The sequence below is a fragment of the Marmota flaviventris genome, chromosome 11, assembly GCF_047511675.1.
Source record: "Marmota flaviventris isolate mMarFla1 chromosome 11, mMarFla1.hap1, whole genome shotgun sequence".
Classification (NCBI taxonomy): Eukaryota; Metazoa; Chordata; class Mammalia; order Rodentia; family Sciuridae; genus Marmota; species Marmota flaviventris.
In genome coordinates, this window is record NC_092508.1 from 59632406 (window position 1) to 59654841 (window position 22436).

At 38.0% G+C, this 22436-nt stretch overlaps 1 protein-coding gene across 2 annotated transcripts in view; it reads right to left on the reverse strand.

Moving 5' to 3' along the window:
* Positions 1-4092: 4092 nt before the first annotated feature.
* The window catches only part of Itga6 (integrin subunit alpha 6), a 78866-nt gene continuing 60522 nt past the window's right edge, over positions 4093-22436 (reverse strand). Inside the window, exons 20-26 of one of the 2 annotated variants that reach the window (XM_027946072.3) lie at positions 21055-21228; positions 19714-19812; positions 19508-19618; positions 19315-19413; positions 12090-12215; positions 8657-8786; positions 6202-6290 (exon numbers count right to left, since the gene is read on the reverse strand). In XM_027946072.3, the coding sequence (XP_027801873.2) occupies positions 8679-8786; positions 12090-12215; positions 19315-19413; positions 19508-19618; positions 19714-19812; positions 21055-21228 (717 nt within the window). In that variant the 3' untranslated portion in view covers positions 6202-6290; positions 8657-8678. Of the gene's footprint in view, positions 6291-8656; positions 8787-12089; positions 12216-19314; positions 19414-19507; positions 19619-19713; positions 19813-21054; positions 21229-22436 lie in introns of both variants that reach the window. The other variant, XM_027946071.2, reaches the window with a different exon arrangement.

A 22436-nucleotide genomic window follows, 5' to 3' on the forward strand; every position in this document is an offset into this window, starting at 1 on the left:
TATTATCTCAGAAAGTGCTCAACATTACAAAGAGAAGGATACAAAGTCATTGGGTTATTCATTGCGGAAAACTACAAGTTGCCACTTGGGAAAGGAAATATCAACTTACAAAAGCTCAGCTTTTTGAGCCAGCCAGAGCTTTACTTCAGTCTTACTGCTGATTTAGAGGAGTCACTGTAACTAGATCAACAGAACACTGCTTCTGTGGGTCAGCTACCAGGACTGGCACATGGTTCCCTATGCAGCTGTAATGTCACTCTGCCTCTCATGGGGTATCTTGATGGCATGGCCCACAAGGGTAGCTTAAGACAAATGTCTCACGTATCTTGTCAAACTCAGACACAACAAAGACTACTGTGTGCCTCCCAATGTTCTTTATCCACACATTGGAGGAGTTAGGAGTTAGGAAATTGCACAGAGGTAGGTAGGATACCCCAGTGGCCCAAGTTATATCCTATTGATTTCACATACCATTTTACACATGAGGATACTAAGGCATCAGCTATTTAAACTTGCCTGGGACATACAAGTAGAAAGTGGCACAGAGGGACTTGAATGAAGACCTGGCTGCAGAGATCCTTGATGCCTGAAATGTGATCCATGGGCCAGCAGCAACCCAGGCCTTGGCACCTGTTAAAATAGGAGGCTCTGAGCCCCATCCCAGATTGCCTAAAAAACAAACTTGCACCTGAACAACATCCTCAGCTCATTCTTAGCATGTTAAAATCTTAAGGACTGTTCTATATATATATAGTTTAGTCGTAGTTGCACACAATACCTTTATTTTATTCATTTTTATGTGGTGCTGAGGATTGAACCCAGGACTTTGCATGTGCTAGGTGAGTATTCTACGGCTGAGCCACAACCACAACCCCTAAGGACTGTTTTTAACCACTCTGTTGAGACTTCCTAACTACCCTTAGTTTCCTCAGGTAAGAATCCTGAACTTCAGTTCCACCAGCAATTTGGTGACACCTTGGAATCAAACATTCCCCAAGTCTTCCTGGAGGGGGAAAAAATTGCATTATAATAGCAGTTAACAGGTCTTTGAATCAATGCATTTTGGGATGTGGGAGCTAGGCATGGAATTTTTCTATCTGGTCTAACATATATGATGTAACTTAAGTGTGAGATGGGTACTGTGAACATTTCATCTTCTGCCCAGCAAAGGAAACTGCAGCCTGTCTTCCCACTAGAGGAAATCAAGTAACTGAAAGTGTGAAAATAACTCCAAGAAAATATCCAAAAGAAAAATCTGCTGTTTAATATTCTTCCATTTCAGGAGGGGGAAAAATTAAGAAGAATCAGTACATAGCAATGTCTAGATACCTACTTGATGATTGTAACATACCGGCTATGAGTTACCTGATCCCAATCTACCTGATCATAATCCATATTATGGTCATGGTCTTAAGGAGAGTGTGTCTAACAAAGAAATAAGATAGGTCTTGTTCAAACTGACCCATGCTATTGAGTACCTTAAATTTAAAAGTTGGGTCACACTGTGTTGCCTAGGTTGGTTATGAACTCCTGGGCTCGAGATGCTCCTGCCTCAGCCTCCTAAGTGACTAGGACTACAGGCACGTGTCACCTTGTGCACCATGGCACCTATGTTATGGTGTATATTTTTAGCTTGCGGGAAGACATTTGGGCTTGCAGATTGTAATTTCAACAACTACTACTAAATCATGGGTTGACATATTGACGGATGAGGAGATAAAGTTCCAATGACAACAAAAATTAACTGTTTATCTGTGAGAGGAGGAAATAGATCTAGATTTCCATGCTCCTTAACATTTTATGATTCTACATCAACATGTAAAAGTAGGTAACATTTAATGAGCACTTCCAACTTTTCTCATTTACTACCTACAAGAAACTATGAAAGAGATTATCAACCATATTTTACAGATGAAGAGAATGGGACCAAAGATTTGAATAACTTCCCCCAGCTTATATCCTTAGAGGTGAAGCTAACATTTTCCAACACGCTTCATGCTTTTCTGTGTTGTCAATCATGTCTGGATGGCAAAAGCACCTCTAGCTACTTAGCTCCTATTACTGATGCAGTGGGAGAACCACAGAGATGAGGCATTTGGTGGGCAGAGCCCTTTTAATACACAGGCCATCCAATGATCTAAAGCAGGTCTCATGACTGCACTTTGTGTCATCTGGGAGCTTCAAGCAGTACTAAAGTCTGGGACTTACCCTCCAAGATTCTGATACGGTCAGTGTAGACAGAATTCTGGGCATCAAGACTTGGGGGGTAAAAAAATGTTCCTTAGGTGATTCAAATGTGTAGCCCAGGTTGAGAAGGTCTACTTCAAATGTTATGTAAAAAGGAATTTTCTAGGGTCAAGTTTCACCCCCAAAGTATCAGATTGTCTTATATATAACCATTAATATCTAGATTCAAGGTTTTTAATTCTGCAACCTATAAAGTGAAGTCACTTATGCTTGTCAATACAATGTTATTTTAGATTATAAGCTTCCTATAAATTGTCAGAGGTAGTGTCTTATTAGTATATGTATCCCCAGAACTTAATTTAATATCCCTAGGGTTTGTTTTTTTTTAACTCCCAATTGGAAAATGATCAAACCACATCTCACAATGACAGACCATCTACTTAAATCCACTGGTTATTTGCAAGTTGAATTCTTACCTAATAGGCTTTAAGATAATTCAAGTACCACACTCTAACCCTATAGTTTTGAGATCTGGGGGAGGTGGTCCAGGTTGAATAGTGAGAAATTACCTGATCTCTCCTAACATGGGTCTGTTTCCATGTCCTGGAACAAGCAGCATAATTGAGATGGTCCTGGGCAAGGGCAAAAGATTGAGGCACTTAAGCTTGGCTGACAGCTACAAAAATTGCACTTGACTCCCTCACTCCAGTGTAATCATCAACCATTACCTGGTTAGATTTGCGCTCTGTGGTGCCTGGCCCTCCCTTGCACAGGGCTGGACCAATTTTCTTGCTCTAGTTTTTTAGTTTATCCTTTGAGGATTTGACCATGCGTGCCTTTATGACTTTCCGACTAAATAAAGTCTTCTGGTTATACTCTGCAGACATGGCTTCAACTCCTAATAAAGAGCAGTCCCTAGTTCTAACAGCTAGATGAAATGCCTTTCCCAGACTGGCAAAATCTGAATTTTAAGGTATAAGAGAAAATGCATACTTGACAGCGACCTTGACCTATAAGAACAGGTGCCCCATTAGCTTTGCAATAGCCACTCTTTTGAGGTCATTCTGAAGTTCATTTTCTTCACTTCTTTGAACCTCCCCTTTTCTTCAATAAAAGTGGTCAGCCCCATCCTTTGATCTTGAGGAACTGCCTTAGTCATTCATTTTATGCTATGCAAGCTGACAAAATTCTTCTGCATTTGTTTTCTCAGCCCTGAAGATGTACACATGCAGAATCCAACCACCTACAGCATTGTACTTTTCCCTTCTTTAAACTCTCATTCCAACTTGGTCCTCCACAACATCCTTTCATCTCATTAAGATGTTTTCATTTAAGAAAAGGCTTGGTCCTATCCCTAAAAATTGTAAGCAGTTTTATGGAAGTCCTCTAAATTAAATGCTCGGGCAAAGAACATATTTTCTGACTATTTTGCCAAACCAGTTCTGGTGACTAATATAATGACATGCCACATCCCACATGCATTCTAGAAAGCAAGTGACTCAAGCCATAAGAACTTTTATTTTTTATGCCATGGTCTCATTACTGAGTAATACCTTATCCTTCACAGCCATAGCCTTTGAAGCAGATCAATCAATGCAAACTTGCCATTTATAGGTATCTTGAACAAACCACTATAAGGCCATTTTCTGTAACTTATAAAAAAAAAAAAAAGGAAATTTAAAACATCAAAAACAGTTTCAAGAGGATTTAAAAAAAAAAAAAACCCCTCAATCAAATTTACATTGCACTCCTTTGGGTACTAGTATCTTTGGCTGATCTGGGATTATTTGGGCTCTTAAGAATAAATATCAAAAACTTTAGTTTGGCTTGATGAAATAAGAAAGGGAATTCAAATTGTCATTTATGAAGTTGTTTCACAATATAATGTTGTGTCACTAAGGAATGAACATTTTCATAAAAAATTTATTTCACACTTTTATACAAATATCCACAGGTATTTTCTAATCATGAAATAATTTTACAATGATAGTTAGTATAAAAACGTATCAAATGCAAACAGACCAGTGACTTGACTTGAGATGACATTTTTAACAACTATAAATTTAAACACCACAAACATTCTTGTTTTGTTTTTGAACTACCCTCCCACCCTTCTTTTTAGGACATTCATTTTCATAACAATGTTTAAAAACACCGTCAAAATATTGGATTAATATCCTATAAAGCCAATGTGTCTATTAGGCTCCATGTTATCCAAATAAGAAACTGAGACTTAAAACACTGTTATGATCTGTTTTAGAGAAATTTTTGTAAATAAAACATCATTTATAAAATTTTTATGAATGAAAATTCCAAGTACAACCAGAATAAAGTTCTTAGTATCTTCAGGGTACAATATTTATGAAAATAAAAAATTAAAACTCCAAAGCAACAATGGCATATATAGCTGTATTTTGTTCTCTTAAAAGATTGAAACACTGCTTATGCTATCGCCAAATGAATTAGCACCTGTTTGCTCTTGCTCCCCATATAACTTTAACATTTTAAAGCAGAGAATTTTGTTTAAAATTCCACTTTCATATATATTCAATCTCTATTGAATGTCTAGAGTCATTGCTGTCTTTCCTTCCCACCCCAGCCAGCTTTTACAATTAAACAATCTGAAGATCTTCTTAAAATAGTTCCAAAGTCATCTTGGAAATTTTGATAGGGAAGGACACTAAATATAGAACACCAACTCACTAATTAAATGGTTCCAATAACATTTAAAAAGCTTACAGCCATGATGTTCCATCTGACTGGGTCACCATTTGGGTAGCAGATACTCATTCAGTAGTCTTACACTGGATCGGTTTGGATCCACCATAGGCACTCACCGATTAGTTCAAGTCCTGAATATACAGTATTTGCAGCAGTGAGTAAACAAGCCCTAGAGTTCAATGAACAAACTCATTTTCTCCACAAAGTTCCTGAAAGTTATAGCACTAAATTCAGAAATATCACACAGGGCTCTAAACTAAAAATAATAATAATATCAGGTGTCAGGTAAGAATTAAACATCTTTGTTACATCAAACATCTTGATTGTTTTTTCTTAAACTTTTTGTGTTGGGGGGGAGAAGCTGTCATGAAGGAGATGTCATAATTTACAGATAAGTTATTAAAACAACTCTCTGGTATATTTTATAAAGGATTATTTTCTTTTTGCAAGAAATAACTTGGGTCAATCAATGATCTCCCATGTTCCAATTCTGATTGTTTAAATCAACCTGAAGGATCTTTGGCTTGTTAGTCAATAACAAAATGGTTTAAAGAAAAAAATAAATATCACATACAAACAAGTATCACTAGCATTCAAGTCTGTTGCACCTGTGTGTTTTAGTGAAAAGGGAGAAGGGAACCTGTGTGCACTTGGTGTGAGCAAGGAGTCACATCTAGGGAATGGACAGAGAGAGTAGGATGGCAACATCACCTTCTATTGCACACTTAACTTTAGACAGCACTTGAAACTGAGACACAGCTGCCTTGATGGCAGAGTCTTGTGCTGCAGGACACTTAACTTGCAGGTTCTCTGATCCTACAGGAAGGATGCTCACAGCAGCAGGCTAGGACGGCCATTCTGTTAGCGCAGGTGAATGTGGGTGCTACCAGGAGGATGTTGCCTGAGTGCACCTGGGCAGGCCCGTCCCCAGAGCGTGTGGGTCAGTCACACCAAAAACAAAGGCAACCCAGAAAGTTAAATTAAGGCAGTTAAAGAAAGATCCATTTCAATAGTCTTAAATTTGGCTGTGCAAAACAGAAGCTTTAGGCTGTGTAACAATATCCACAGTGAAAACTGTAGGTTCGTACTGTGTGTAGTCAGTCTGAAATTAATCCTCAGGTACTGAACAGGCTCTTAAATCCATTTGTATTTGAGTTGGGAAAAAAAAACAACAAATAAACCAAAAAGCATTTTGGGTACTGTGAAGCTTTTCTGGTCCCCTAGGAATAACTTTCATTTTCATTCCACTTTGTGACCCACTGTTTTTTTTCAAGGTTATCATTGTATTTTTCATCTTTGATCTCTCGCTCTTCTTTACGGATCCTTACAGCATGGTATCGGGGAACGCTATCATCGTACCTAGAGCGCTTAAAGAATCCACACTGGAGAAGGGGGAGAGAAAAACAGACACAAATTAATTAGTCTCAAGAAAACCAACTACATCAAATTGGAATGGCCTAAGCTTTCTGTTCATCTGTATCTACCTTTGGATTAAGGGGAAAAAAAGACACTATCTTCTTTCAAGAAAGCACTGGTAGGTTGAAAAGAAATAGCAGCCAGTGGAAACAAGAGAACAGCCCTAAAACTCAAAGAAAAGTCCATTTTTTATCTGGTCTTTTCATTGTACAATAATGTAGGTTTTTTTCCTTTCCTCCATACTGGGAATTGAACCCAAGGGTGCTTTACCCCTGAGCTATATCCCCAGCCTTTAAAAAAAAATTTTTGAGATAGTGTATCGATAAATTGCCCAGACAGGCCTTGAACTTTCGATCCTCCTGCCTCAGCCTCCTGAGTTGCTAGGATTAGAGGTGTGCGCCAGTGCACCCAGCTGTAAGTTATCTCTTGACTAACAATTTAAGAGTTTGTGAAAGCATGCTTCTATTAAAAAAAAAAAAAAATCATGATATTTGTAAAATATCCAAATTTCAGATTACTAAATGACTTGAAAAACAATTTTTTAGAGTGATTTTTAATAGACATAAAACAAAAATTATTTCATGCCCTTCTCCCACTAGTTAGGTGGAAACCAGGTCACAAATACTTTACAAATTTGAAAATATTGTGTTCCAATGGGTCAATTTAAGAGTCTTTTCCTGTCCACTGAGACTTCAGTACACATCACATTTCTCATTAGCTAGAAGGTATTTTATATCACCTGGATTTGCTGTTGTTTCCAATTAAGATGTTACCACAGTAAATCATGAAGTAATAGTGTACTGCAATAAAATCAATCGTGTACCACACAGGACTTAAGAAAAGTAATGGAGTTTGAATTTTGGAGCATTCCCTAATTTTTCTTCTTCTTTTGCAAAAAGACAGCATTTACATTCAAATTGGTAATGAATAGATATTTTATTCACTTTAAAAAATTCATTCTGATCCAAAGTATGTGGAGAATATACCTGAATATTTTTGAATCAGATTGAATTTTTAATGCATAAAAATGTGGGGGTTTTTTTGAAGGTATGTTTTCAAGTTAAAAATGCAGCTTAGAAGGATGAAGAAGATAACTTAGAATGGTTGATTAATGTGTTTATTACATGATGGCAACAGGAATAGAACATTTATGTTGAAGAATGTTATATTATAAAAATGTCAGGGCAAGACAAAATCATATGCCTATGAACCATGAGGTTTTATTCTAGTCATTTCTACATGGACTTGTTTAGTATTCTGTGCAAAAAAAAGTCAGTATATTTATCACAAAATGAAACTGTTGCCTATTCCATTTTTAAAAAGTAAATTAAGGATAAAATGTAAAGTCAAAAGAGCAATGCTGGGAATTCATTGTGACAGTGCCACATGAAGGAATTCAGGAATCATTCTTTCTTTTTGTGTCCATAGAAATGGAAAAAGGAATCACCCAAAATTCCTCCTTCCATGGCTTTTCAAACCAGAGAAGCAAAACATGAATTAAAATTAACTGAGACTCAAGGCAGAATAAAATCTCTATAAGCATGAAACATGGTCAAACTCCATTACAACATAATGAAATAAAAACTACCCAGAACTTTTTTGTACTGGAATTTTGTATATAGAAAGTTACTTTGGCAGATGACTATTTTTCTGAAGTTGATCATAAAGCCCATAAGGCTGACAGTCACTCTTTGTTGTAATGGTCTTTGGCCTGAAGGAGATATGCAGGGAAAGGAAGTTGCATGCTTAGGTAGCATAAAATGATTTCCAAGCAACCATAAAAAGCATTCCAAGCCTGCCCCATCATTTCATAGCAAGGAGAACAAAAAGAGGAAACCTCTTTGTCAAGAGAAACACAAAGTTTCCAACATGCAACAGGTTAATTAGGCAGTCAACACAAGCTTCTATCCCTGGGAAATTCCAAAATGAACAAGAAATCTGAGAGATTTCTTATGCACCTTTGAAATTCCGAGTGGGATGCTACACACTGGATTAACAGCACGGGGCAAACTGGGCTACTATGGAGGTCTAAAACCTCCTTTTATGTGTGCAAAGGTTGCGATTTTCTTCATTGCTGTGGGTGATGTTTAACAAGAACACAAAATAACTCACCTGCAAAAAAAGATTCTTTGTGCATTGAAACAAACAAACAAAAAACAAACCTGTGTATTTTCAAGTGACATAAATAAAATAAATCCAAGCAAGGCAAGCCAGTGTGGACATTTGGAAACATCTGTTAATGGAACACATAGCAAGCTGTCGCTCTTAAAGTTAGCCACCACAACCATAAGCAGGTCCCACAGCTAGCAATTAAAAAACATTGATCAATTACCAATTACAGAAGTAGATCAATACTATGCATCAGAAGTAAGCCTCTCTTTATCAGACGGCTGAGCATGGATCTCAGCCTTGTGATATGTGGCATCATAATGATCTTTCTTATTTCTCTTGAAGAAACCACACTATAAGGAAGCAAGGTATTTAGTCAATTTTACAGCTTTGTGGATAAGAGAAGAGCTAAACAAAAGAACATCTCAGATTTTAACCTGCTTTCTATTTATGGCCCCTTGCCAGAGACCTGGTCAACCAGAAGTGAGCTGCCACTGCATATATTATCCTGGGACAGCGTTCAACACATGCTATTATTGAGGGTCTCTGGTCAAATGGTTACATGGAGATGCTAATCCACTAATTTTTTTTTTATTTGTAGACAAAATCCTAAGGACAAAAATCATTCTAAAAAGGAAAAATCTATGCATGTTTGATTGTAGTTTTGGCTGATTTCTTCTCACAGAATAGAATCCAAAAGGGCAAAAGAGTGACTTTTACAGTCTATTGAGACAAAGGTTAGAAACTAAATTCCCTAAGTAAAACTTAGCACAAATCCAAATAAAATATAGACATACTGTACTTTTCTGCCTTTTGCAGTAAATTTTACGGAACAAATTCCATTTACTTAAGACCTTTGGATCTGTGGGGTGAATCGCAATACAAATTCGAATACACTGTCATGAAAGCATGATTGCTATCATTTTCCCAAATTCTGAACCACCACATAACCCTTAAATGGTAGGAATCTGTGTTCCTCAGGTTAGGACACTCTAAATAAGTATAAAAGTATAATTCCACTTTCTACTATAATTTCCTTCATTCAAGAATGGAGAACTTTTTTCTGTTTATTTTTATCTAGTTCATAAGGTCATGGAACTGCTCTTTGGAATAAACTTGGCTGAACAAATCTTTCCTGGAAAATTCTGCCAACTAGTGAAAGTAAAAATCTAGATCCATTTTGCATGATATGACAGCTACTAACTACATGTGACTATTCAAATTTAACATTCAGTAATTCTGTCACAATAGCCATATTACAAGTGCTCAATGGCCACATGTGACTCTTGTCTACCATACTGGACAGTGTCATTCCAGAACATTTCCATTACTAAAGAAAGATGTGTTGGGCACTGTTGAACTAGACTACTTGAGATTTATCTATGACATCCAATGCAATAGACAGTGAACACACCCAGCCAACTTTCAATAAGTACTAGTAGATAGATAACGAGTAGGAAGAATGAACCAGGATCCAAGAGTCCTGGGTCCTGCCTCCAACATATCAACATATTTTTTGGCAGAAGTGCGGGGGGGTGGGGGTGGGGAGAGAAGGTATTTGGGGATTGGATTGAATCCAGGGATACTTTACCACTTAGCTACTTCCCCAGTGCTTTTTATTTTTATTTAAATTTGAGACAGTGTCTCATTAAGTTTCTGAGGCTGGCCTTAAACTTGTGATCCTCCCACTGTGGCCTCCCGAGTCTCTGGGATTACAGGTATATACCACCACAGCCAGCAGCAACATTCTTAATATCCCTGATCTAAAAAATGAAAGTGAATGGATCAGCTGAAGACTTTTACATTCTAGCAAAATCCTAGGCAAAGCAGATAAAAGTAGAACTTCTCTGTTTAAAGTAGAGGTCTCTATCTGCTTAGTTTAGTTGTGCCACCCATGCAGAGGTACAAAACTCAAATTTAAAGACCACTGAACCAGAATCTTTTCGGACCATAATATTCTATGGCCTTAAAAATAAATAATTTAGTTTCAGAAAGAATATAAAGTAATAAGAATTACTTTCATGTGGGGATTAGAGAAATTATCTGATAGAGTCCCCTTGAGGGTCTGGATACTTCAGAGCTTAAAACAAAAAACAAAACAAACAAACAAAAAAAAAACCCAATGAAATCACCAAAGTCCAATCTGCTTATTAAACAGCTGAAGCAAATCAGAGCCCCAGAGAGGTGAAATTATTTGCCCAGGATTATAATCACAGAGCATGGTCTCTTAACCCTCAACCCACTGCTTTGTCTCAGTGAGGATTAAAGACTGCCAATAAGATCTGCTCTGAAGATTGTCCTTGTGACCTCCTCAAAAAAAACATAAGCCCACACCAAACCCCAAATTTAGTTTCTGAGATAATAATAATTGTCATGGCAACTCCTACATGGGCTGGCTATGCGTGCTAGAGAAACATACTGCCTGAGGTAAACATCAGGGATAAAACTAGCTAAAGTCCCATCAATAGGAGTCTTGGTATGAACTGATAAGTGGCATCAATCACATGTTAAGAGCACCTTAGAAAATTATCTTAGGCTGAACCAGGAAGTTACTTGGAAGAATAGAGCAAAAGAGAGATGCCTGACATTTGAAAGTAAACAAATCCTTGAAACCTTGTCCATTTATATTTTTGAGTCAAGGAAAGGAAAAGGAACCCTTTGATTCTAGAAGGTGATTAGTTCAGCCAAAACTCTCCAGACCAGATGTGTTTAGGAATCCAGAATATGGGGCATTTTAGAAATGCACTATGCTGCATACATAATGCCACTGTAATAAAAATATTAATATTTCTGCAGTAAAACTGATGAATAAAGGACAAAGACTATACATGGCTTTTCTTCATATCATGTCAGGTTTTCTGGTAAATCAATCCTTAAAAACCTTTCTTGGAATCACAGATAAGGTACTAGAGACCTTTGATATTCACTGGGAATAATACAAAATCTATAGGTTGGTTTGTATCCAAGTCATATGCCCTTTTCATGATATAGATTGTTTATTGGTGGGGAGAAAGAGGGATGATATCATATGTATCATATATAGTCAAGAGACCAAATTCTAATGAGCATCACATTGAGCCCAGACCTCGCTTATGTTTGATGTAGGCTATGATGAACCCCTTTGAGATGGTGCTATTCATTCATTTCATGTTTTCTTTTTTTTAAATTTAATTTAATTTTTTTATTAGCTACACATGACATTACAATGCATTCATTTCATGTTTTCTATTTGTACTCTAGCTGCAAATGTAACCAACGCCAATGGCTGCCTTGAATTTTTTTTTTTTTTAAATAAAAGTTGAAACTAGCTGGAATACAAAATCAGATTAATCTTATATCCAATAATTTATCTTAGATCCAGACTTTGATTTTATGTAAAGAAAATGCTAAAGTAGTAAAATTTAAATTTGTTATTTGCCAAATATGCTAAATTATATGCATGAGACAACAAAATGTATTATTTGAGAATCTTCTTGTGTGCTAGTCATTGTAAAATCCTCTCAAATTTACTATATGTTGGAAAAATTTCATCATAAAATGTTGGGAAAAAAGGAAGCAATGAAAGAGAAAAATAAGCCATACTCTGATATTAATTCACCCTTTTTAAAATGTGAAATAGTTTGTATCACGAAACTCAAATGCTAGATATGACTTACCTTCCATAGTAAAAACACTAATAGAGCAAGCATCAAAATCCCAGCAAGAATAGCAACGAGAATGATCCACCAAGGTACTCCGGAGTACTGAGCTGCAGTTTTTGAGGGAAACACAGTCACACGAACCTACAGTGTATAAAAGAAAGCAAACTGCTGTAAATTGGGGTGTCGGTTAATGCCAGGGGTCTATAGTTCTACTTCTGATTCTGAACATATTTTGAACAACAGTCTATGGACAGATAAGTTGACTTTCTGGTGAAGATCCTTTTTCTTAATGTAGTGGAATCACAGTGCTCCAAGAGATATTCCCTGAAGATCTTTTCCCAGGGACTGGAAAAGGCTGGGCTATGCTCTAACAAAGTAGTTATTTCTTTGCCAACTTATCTTTTTTAAAAAATGTTTTTTTAAGCAAAGGTAGAGAAACTAAAATGAACCATCATGTATTCATTGCCCTGTTTTAACAATTATCAATAAACAGCCAATCTTCTTTCAACTATATAACCTAGTATCTTTTTTTTTTTTTTTTGGTCTGGCTAGGTACAGAACCTTCCATTTGCTAGGCAAGTACTCTGACACTGAGCTACGTCTCCAGATCTTAACTTGGTACCCTTTTGAAAAAGATCACATTTTTTTTTTTTTTTTTTAAGTACCCAAGACTGAACCCTGGGATGCTTAACCCCTGAGCCACATTCCCAGCCCTTTTTGAATTTTTTATTTTGAAACCTCGATAAATTGCTGAGGTTGGCTTTGAATTGTCTTGGCCTCCCAAATCCCTTGAATTACAGGTGAGCAGGTTCACACTTTCTTTTAGTTACCTTTTGGCAAGGAAAATAAAAGGGCCAGTTTTCACACAATTAACATACAAGCTTCAGATTTTAAAGATATAAAATACAAATAGAGATGGAACTGCATGAATAATAGACAGCATTTTATCTTTTTCCTATGATATTGAAATGAAAGGCCTTATAAACAATACGATTTCCTGAAATGGCTACAAAACTGTGTGAACAAGCTAGACCCTAGATTCATTCTGAAGCAGTTTAAACTCAACTTTTTATTTCTTTTTCGTTTTTTGGTAGTACTGTGGATTGAACCCAGGGGAGCTCTACCACTGAGCTACATCCTCAGACCTTTTTATATTTGAGACAGGGTCTCGCTAAGTTGCTGAGGCTGGTCTTGCATTTACAATCCTCCTGCCTTAGTTTACTGAGGGCTGCGTCACCATACCTGGCTTAATCTCCGAACATTTGAGAGTTGGCAAACACTTATAAAAATAAACATAGTGTTTATCCAGAAACCTAAAGAGTTGTTTTTGGCAATTTTGCAACCACTCAGATGCGCTCATTCACATTTGTCCACTCTGTCTAAAGGAAGTCCAGTAGAATCCAAACGGATTTTTGTGATGCCAAGCACGATTTTTCAAAGCCTAGAAAAGACTGTGATTGCTACAATGATTAGAGAGCTGCTGGCTTAAAAGTTTCCAAACTAAGAGACTATAAAGCAAAGGGTAAACAAAACTCCAGGGAGTACTTAACTTGAAAGACACAGGCTTCAACCCTGAATACTGCTTGAACGTGTAATTATGTCTACACTGGGCTACAATATTTCTATAGTGTACTATAACTCATTTTTTAAAACCTCTTCATTAAAGTACTTCTTTTCCCACTTCCACTAGAAAACAGTTCATCAACCTCATGTGACTTACAGAAAATAAGTAAAAAAGTAGAACTGATTTTAAGCACTTAATAAACAGGAGGTTACATCAGGTTAAACAGGAGGTTAAACAGGAGGTTACAGGAGTTTGCAGTCAACAGTCTACGATAGGCATAACACATTCACGAGCTGCCATTTTTCCTGGTGTGCCCTGAATGAATTTTCCCCCAAGCTTCCAGATCCAAGGTCACATCATGGCTCTTATGTCCCCTCCCCTCATCTCATAGGTGTCCGGCTTTAAGCCCAAACAACCCTTTTTTGAGATTGCTGGGTCCAGGTCAGGGGCATCAATACAGGGAAGAAAGAAGAAATGTGGGTACTTACTTTTACTTATCATATTTTCTGTTATATTTGGCAGCCAGGAAGCTTTGATATTCTCTACCTACTTCCTTAGGAATAAAGTGGAAATACACACCCCCCTAACAAACAATCCCTCCTTCCTTAGCCTGCTTCAATAATTCTCTCCTGGTTTAATCACCCAGATCATGAAATCCTTGACTGTATCTTTTTCAATTTTGCTTCTAGGATGCAGCACAGAGAAGGCAGATGTGTCCTTAACAGGTGCTTAACTGCATGGACTTAATTTAGTATATATTGGTAAAATATACTGGTAAGGCTGTAAGCCAACTACAACAAAACGATGACTTCCGCCAGCCTAGGCTGGACCTTATTTAACCTCGCTCCGTAAGTACCTAGCACAGGGAAGACACAGTGTGTCCTTGGGGCAAGATGATCAATGGATAGTCTCATTTATAAGAATAAATTCTCATAAATCTGAAGTGGATAGTGGGGATAGGTCTGTGGCAAGGGCATCAGCCTATGATAATTACATTGTGTACCAGTGCCTTTAAAACATCCCAGGATGGGAGAAACCATGTCCATCAATGGCTGCTGTCCAATAGGGTTAAACAAGATAATTTTTGGTTTTGTAGCCTGGGCCGAGATCCAGCAGAATCACTAAGCCCAGGTCTAGCCATTATTCCAACCAGAACTGAGAGACTTTAAATATTATAAAAACAAAACAAAACATTTCTCTGGGTATCAAAGAGTGAAGATTCAAGTCAGGACCTGGGCTAGCTACACATTTAAAGGACAGATGTGATTTGGAACAGGGAAGGTGAGAGGCCCGGTATCGTTTGTTTACTTTGTCAACTGAAGGGATTTTTTTGGCATGATAGTCACCCCAGCTGGGAATGGGAAGATGTGGGGAGCTGGCTGCAGGACTAAGTTAAGGGGAGACCAACTATGGGCTATGATCCCCAGCTCTGAGAAATTTTGTTTTGTCACTGTAATTGTTACTAATGAACAAGGATAGCTTAAGGCAAGTAGAAGTTACTATAGAGTGTGATGTCTCCAAAAACAACTTCTCCCCTTCGGTGTCATTAAAATGTATGCATTTCCACTAGGGTGATCTACACATGTGAACCTTATCCATAAGGGGAAAGGGCTCAAGCCCTATTGATACTTTACATTCCACATTAGTGAGCAGTGCAAAGACTACACTAGCTTGCCAACTGCCAAAATACTTTTGCTGAATTACTCTATAATGTAATGCTCTCAATTCTTATTGAACATCAGAACAAGAAATCACCTGGTGAAGGGATTTTCTATCTTTTATAAGGCTCTCTATTAAAGATACTATCCACTCTTAGTGAATGTTCCTCATATAAGAACCCATCTTATAAAAGGTATATCTCAGGGCTGAGATTGTGGTTCAGTGGTAGAGTACTTGCCTAGCATGTGTGAGTCACTGGGTTTGATCCACATAAAATAAATAAATAAAATAAAGGTATTGTGTCCATCTACTAAAAAAAAATATATGTGTGTGTGTGTGTGTGTGTGTATGTATATATATGATATATATCTCAAGGTCTTCTCTAAACTTAAAAGCAAAAAAGGAAATCTCATTCTCATGAAGAATGGAGTACTTACTATTATTATTTATTATTATTAGGTATCAGGGATTGAACCCAGGTGCACTTAACCACTGACCCACATCCCTAGCCCTTTTTTATATTTTATTTAGAGACAGGATCTTGCTAAGTTGCTTAGCTCCTTGATAAGTTGCTGAGGCTGGCTTTGAACTCACAATCCTCCTGTCTCAGCCTCCTGAGCCACCAGGATTATAGGCGTGTACCACCACGCCTGGCTGGGGGTACTTACTTTTTCTTATAATATTTTCTGTTATATTTGGCAGCCAGGAAGCTCTGATACTCTCTACTACTTCCTTAGGAATGAAGTGGAAATACACACACCCTTAACAAACAATCCCTCCTTCCTTGGCCTGCTTCAACAATTTTCTCCTGGTTCGATCATCTGGATCATGAAATCCTTGACTCTGTATCTTATTCAATTTTGCTTCTAGGATGCAGCCCAGAGAAGGCACATGTGTCCTTAACAGGTGCTTAACTGCATGGACTTAATTTAGTTGTTAATATGGAACCATCTTATCTAGTTCAACTGTGTAATTTTGGCTCTGATTCTGTTATGACAGTACTAATATAAAAATAAAAATGTTTTATTGAAACATTTTGGGTAATAAAGAAAAGGCTTTATCTTATTACTTTTTAAAATAGCATTAGAATAAAAGCAGTGAGAAATTGTTTTGATGTTAATGTCAAAAAGAAGACCAAATATACCACCTTTTATGCTTATCTGCAAAGAAAATAATCTTCAGACTAGAAAGGAGAGATGAAACCAAGATGAAGATGAAACTGCATCCCATAATAAGTAAGGGAATAAAGAAGGAAGTACAGTCTGACACTTGAATTAAGCTCAAATCTTCAGGCCCCAAAACTGCACCTTAAAATACTAAAGAAAAGTATAGGCATGATATCTGAGCTATTGTATCTCAGAAATCACAGAAAATAGGGGAGATATCAGAAGACTAGAGATGAGAAAAATGTCTCAATTTTCAAAAGAAATAGGCTTTAGATAAAAGAGACTAGTAATCCATTTACAAATCTACCAATTGTTCAACAAAGTAGTATCACGCCAAAACTCCACTTCTCATTGGAGTCTTCCAAGTCCTAAGAACAAAATTCCCAAGGCAGTCTCCTCCTCACTCATGACTCACCATCCAGACTGGACACCAGGTCCCCAATTCCATCACCTTGAAGACTCTTGAGACCTGAGACCTGGTCTCCACTCTACTTGCTGGTCATGTGACCTCAGAGGAGGAACAACTTTCCTTCAATTGTTTCTTTTCTGAATTTGAGATTTGAGGGCTTAATAGTGACCAAGTGTTACAGAGTCCAAGGACAGGAGCCCTGAAATCATTTATGAGTTTAATCCAGAACTCTTAAGTTACATCCTCCGAGTCTGCAACCTTGTTGTAAAATAAGCACAATGTCTACCTTGGTATTCTTCTGAAGTCTAAACAAATAAAGTATCTGGTACGTTATGGACATTTTATTAATGTCAGTCTCTTCCATCTTAAAGTCTTTACCTTTTTCCAGTTTATTAAAACTGGAAGAGTTATTAAACTCTTGTGATTCTTGGAGTTGCTGATTGTTGCAGGACACTAACAGTTGCCCTTGGTCAAAGATGCAGATGAAAAATTCTCAGGGGGAGTGTGGCTTATCTGAAAAGTCCTTTAAGATGCCTTATTGATGAAAAGATGCAGAAAGGTAGGCTGGAGCAACTTGCAGAAATAACTGAAACCCAAGGTAACCATACGTCCTGGTGCACCTGTATCAGCCCTGGTTTATACCACTTGTTCCAGTGTCCTGCCCAGTTTAGCATTTTTCCAATATAAATGCATTCTGGTTTGGATGATAAATTATTAGGATATCCACTATATCTCAGAAGCCAGAATGATCAGGGGAGACTCACTAATATTTCAGCTAGCTAAATAACCAAAGCCAGAGCATTTCCATAAGCAAACCTGCAGACAAATGCAACAGTGGCAATTCATAATCTTCCCTTTTTTTTTGGAGTCTTTTGCAAAGCATTCCCATTCATGATTCCCACCCTGGCACGTAGTCATTTATCTGGAGTCCTTGTGGATTCTGGACCCTCGACAAGGAACCCCCCTCACTAGTGGTTCACCACAGAATTCTGTTCCTTGCCCTGTTCAGTATTTTTATTAATTGCCTGAATGAAGACATAGCAGGCATGTTGCTCTTTTGTTTGTTTTTAAAAATTTTTAGTTGTCAATGGACCTTTATTTTATTTATTGATAAGCGATGCTGAGAATCAAACCTAGTGCCTCACACATGCTAGGCAAGCGCCCTACCACTGAGCCACAACCCAGCCTGCCAGTTTATTTTTAATTTTTTTTTTTTAGTTATACATGGGCACAACATCTTTATTTTGTTTATTTTTTTATGCAGAGGATCAAATCCAGTGCCTCACATACGTGAGGCATGCGCTCTGTCACTGAGCCACAACCCCAGCCCAGGTTTTTAAAAAAATATTTTTTTTTTGTAGTTGGACACAATACCTTTATTTTATTTATTTATTTTTTTATGTGGTGCTGAGTACTGAACCCAATACCTTGCATGTCTAGGCGAGCGCTCTACCCCACAACCCCAGCCCTCCCACTCAGTTTTGAAAGACAGTTTCCAGGGATAGAAAGTTGAGACAGCAAATGAGCAAGATTCAAAATTACTTTACAAATTTAAACAATGGACCAGAAGCAAATCACATAAAATGTGAATACACATCTAAAGACGTGCATTTAGATTTGTTTCAAACTGCTCAGAGACAAGCTGCAGGAAACATAACTTGACAACAAATTCTGATGAAACCACCTGGAAATTTCAGAAGACTACAACATAAAAACTGCAGCTGCCAGAAATTCAAATACACTCCTCAGCAAAAGTATAAAAAAATCACATTTTAGGCTGGACTGACAGAAGCATGGTATTGAGGTGCTGGGAGGTAAAGGTCCAGGGTAAGCTGAACAGAGTAGACCGCAGCTCAGCTGCCCTGTCCATGTGGGATCACACTGCCAACAAGGGTGGGCCAGGAAGGGGAAAGGCCAGGAACCCATCTGGCTGTGTCCTGCATGACTGAAGAACTGGGTGCATCTCTCTGAAACAGAGTAAGAGACACCTGTCCAAGGAGGCAGGACAGTTGCCTTTAACTCTTGGAAAGGCTGTTAGATGGCTGGGATACAGAATTTATTCTAGACTTGTAAAATAAGGCATTAGTTTTGCCCCTTGAAACAACATTCAGTTTTGGACTCATATGAAGAGGTCTTTGCAAGTAACCACAACTGGCCACAGTTGGCACAGGTTCCAAGAAGGGCTGCAGCATCAGGAATGGTTTGCTATAGGGCTGCAAGTATACCCACCAGCCAAAGCTCTCAAATCTGCCACAGGTCCTGCTGAATGGTGGACCCTAGATTTACTTCAATGATTCTATTCAAATACAGGGTGGGGTGGCAGAACCTTAAGATTATCTTGTTTTTCTCTTAATGGGTAACAGGGTTATAAGGGACATAAGACCAAAGAACGTGACCTCAGGCTGTGGGCTCTAAGCAGGAGTATAGCCGGGAGCATCTCACCTGGGTGCCTGCATTTGGCAGCTTGATATTCTCTGCGGCATCAGTCACATCAATAGAAGCTCGCACAAGAATGTCCAAGTAGTTCAGTTTGGAATATTCCTGATGGGAGACAGTGAACGTTATTAAAAAAGTGACAGATGTCCTAGGTGGTGGCAAATGACTTCCTGGGGACAACCTCATGGCAGGGGTATACCTCTAGAAATGTGCTGTTCCATAACCTTGAGCGCAAAACAAGGGAGGCCTTGCTGTCCAGCCCACGCAGAGGACACCTGATGTTCACACACCTCACGTTCACACTACAGTTCTAGAGCGGGAGGAGGACATGGTCAGAACCCACCATCCAGGAAAGCCCCTCCCCCATCCTCTGTCTTGTGTTCATAGTTCTGGGAAAACACTCACCAGGGTCTGGTATTTTCTTTCAGCAAATAGAGAAAATTTTCTGCTATCATCAATCTGTTTTTCAGCAATTGCCCGCTTTTTTCTTGAGTTGTGAGACTCCTAAAAAGAATTATATCCAAAGTAATTCCGCTTGCTGTAGTTGTTTATCATTACTATGCAAACATCCCAAATAATGCTGAATTCATATAATCAACAATTAATATTCATCCCTCTCCCATCAAAGTGTAAAACCAGTGTTATGACCACCCTGACTTCAGTTCACTGACAGATTCATAGGACTATTTAAGTGTTTTATTCTTACTGTGACCTTTATACTCAGGGAAAGAGAAAGATGCTTCCTTTGTTCCTGTGTCCCTACCAAAATGTGAGCAAGTGGCACCAAACCATGTACCTACTGAGATCAGGGATCAGTCCTGTTGCTGTATCCCTGGCACCCAACTCAGTACCTAACATATGGTAGACAGCACATCTGGAATGACTACATGAAACTGAAGAACAGAAAAAGAAGCAAAAAGACCCATTATATGATCAATTCAGGAAAGATCCTGAAAAACTAAGCCAAGTTTTTAAAATTGATTTTCCTTATACAGACTGGGTTTGCTTTATCTAAAATGCTTAAGACCAGAAGTGTTTCAGATTTGGGAGGAGTTTTTTGGATTTTGGAGCATTTTGGATTTTCAATTTTTGCATTAGGGATATTCAACCTGTAATAAAGAATAGGAATGATGGGCCATTTTGTTTTGATGAGTAAGGGAGTATGCTATCACTAAAAACACTGTAACTAAGAACATGGATCACACCCAGTCGCCCAAGAATTTAAAATGAAAGAAACAGGCAGCATTGACAATGCCAATCTTCATCAAGCTGGAACATAAACAGGCCAGTTATAATAGTGTGCAGCAGGAGAGAGAAGGGTAAAGAGGGGCAGGTTTTGATTTTAAAAAAAAGAAAAAAGAAAAAGAAGCTTTCCAAGTCATTTGCTAAGGTGCCAGTATCTTTGGTGATGAGTTCCTAATGATCCTCCTTGGGGTTATACTGGCTGGTTCACTCCCCAGGAGTATGTCCTAATTCTCCTTATATCTCATTTTTGGGTTGTATTTAAAAAAAAAAAAAAAGTCATTTGTCCCAATAAGCACTGCCTTACACACCATAATGGTAACTGGTCAGCAAAAATGCCTCAGCCCGATTTGGTTTCTAAACTATAAAAGAGAAATTGTGACAACCAAAGAAAAGTCAACGTGCCAGAATGCTAGTTTCTTAAGGAGAGTCATGATTTACCCCTAAAAAGTCAGCTTCTTTTATTTACAAACAGGGAGATGTTAGATAAACCCACCAACATACCTTTAGGTTCAGGAGGTTTATTTCACTTTGTGGCTCACACACTATCTTTTCCAATCCTTTGGATTCTACTTTCACCAAATAAAGCAACCATTTGCCATTGCTAATTTCTTTTGGCCACTGAATATTCAAGGTTGCCGTGCCGAGGTTTTTAAGAGGTTTACCTAAATTAATCACCTGTTGGAAAATAATACACATATCTCAATGAAATCCTTTCAATGTAAAATTAAGTAGCACCTCCTATTGCCAGAGGAAAAAAATGGTAAAATATCTGTCATAACATAATAAGGCTCCAAAAATGGACTATGGATAGGGTGTGCAAAATGCAGATTTGTGCTTAAACATTACTGTGTCAACAGTTGGGGAGAAAAGGTCAAAGAGATTGCTAATTTAATCCAGGATCAACTGTTGTCTACAACAGCATCAGTGGTGTTTATCTGCCATGTCCTCAACAAGCCTAGGGTAAAGGCCTGTGTGCATTTGTGGACTTCTTTCCCAGCCATACCTGCATGGAGATCATAAGCACCTCCAGTTTCTGTCTCAATTATTTATGTAAGGCTAAGAGAAACCAGTGGAGAATTCACTCTCTTCATCCTGCCAGGGTGGGCTCATTCTTGCTATTCCAGACTTTCACCTCAACAATCACTGTGTTTTCAGGAATGTGATTTGAGCCACACAGATAAAAACCCACGTTTGAGTCATGAATGGATTTCATATTATGTGTTTATGTTCATGCAACTGGACATAGAGTCACTGTGACTGCCTACTTTGAAATGGTTCAGAGATAACCATTAGCCTTCCTTATTGGCATATGCCAAATCTACTAAACTTGCCATCACAAAATTGGGCTTGTAAGACATAAGCAAACATTAACATTCATTCATCCATGAGCAATAAGAAAGATGCCCTTATCAGGGAGGAATAAATAAATTATAACATTCTATAAGATGAACTACTTTGAGATTTTTCTTTTTTTGCGGGGAGGGGGATACCAGGGATTGAACCCAGAGTTGTTTAACCAGAGCCACATCCCCAGTCTTTTATTTATTTAATGTCCCCTCAACTTTTTTTTTTTAAAAAAAGAGAGAGAGAGAGAGAGGAGAGAGAGAGAGAATTTTTTTAATATTTATTTTTCAGTTTTCAGTGGACACAATATCTTATTTTTATGTGGTGCTTAGGATCAAACCCAGCGCCCCTCGCATGCCAGGTGAGCGCGTTACCACTTGAGCCACATCCCTAGCCCCAACTTTTTTTTTGAGACAGGGTCTCACTAAGGCTTTAGGGTCTTGATAAATTGCTGGGGCTCGTCTTGAACTTGTCCTCCTGCCTCAGCCTCCCAAGTTGCTATAATTATAGGTATGCGCCACAATGCCCAGCTGAGGTTT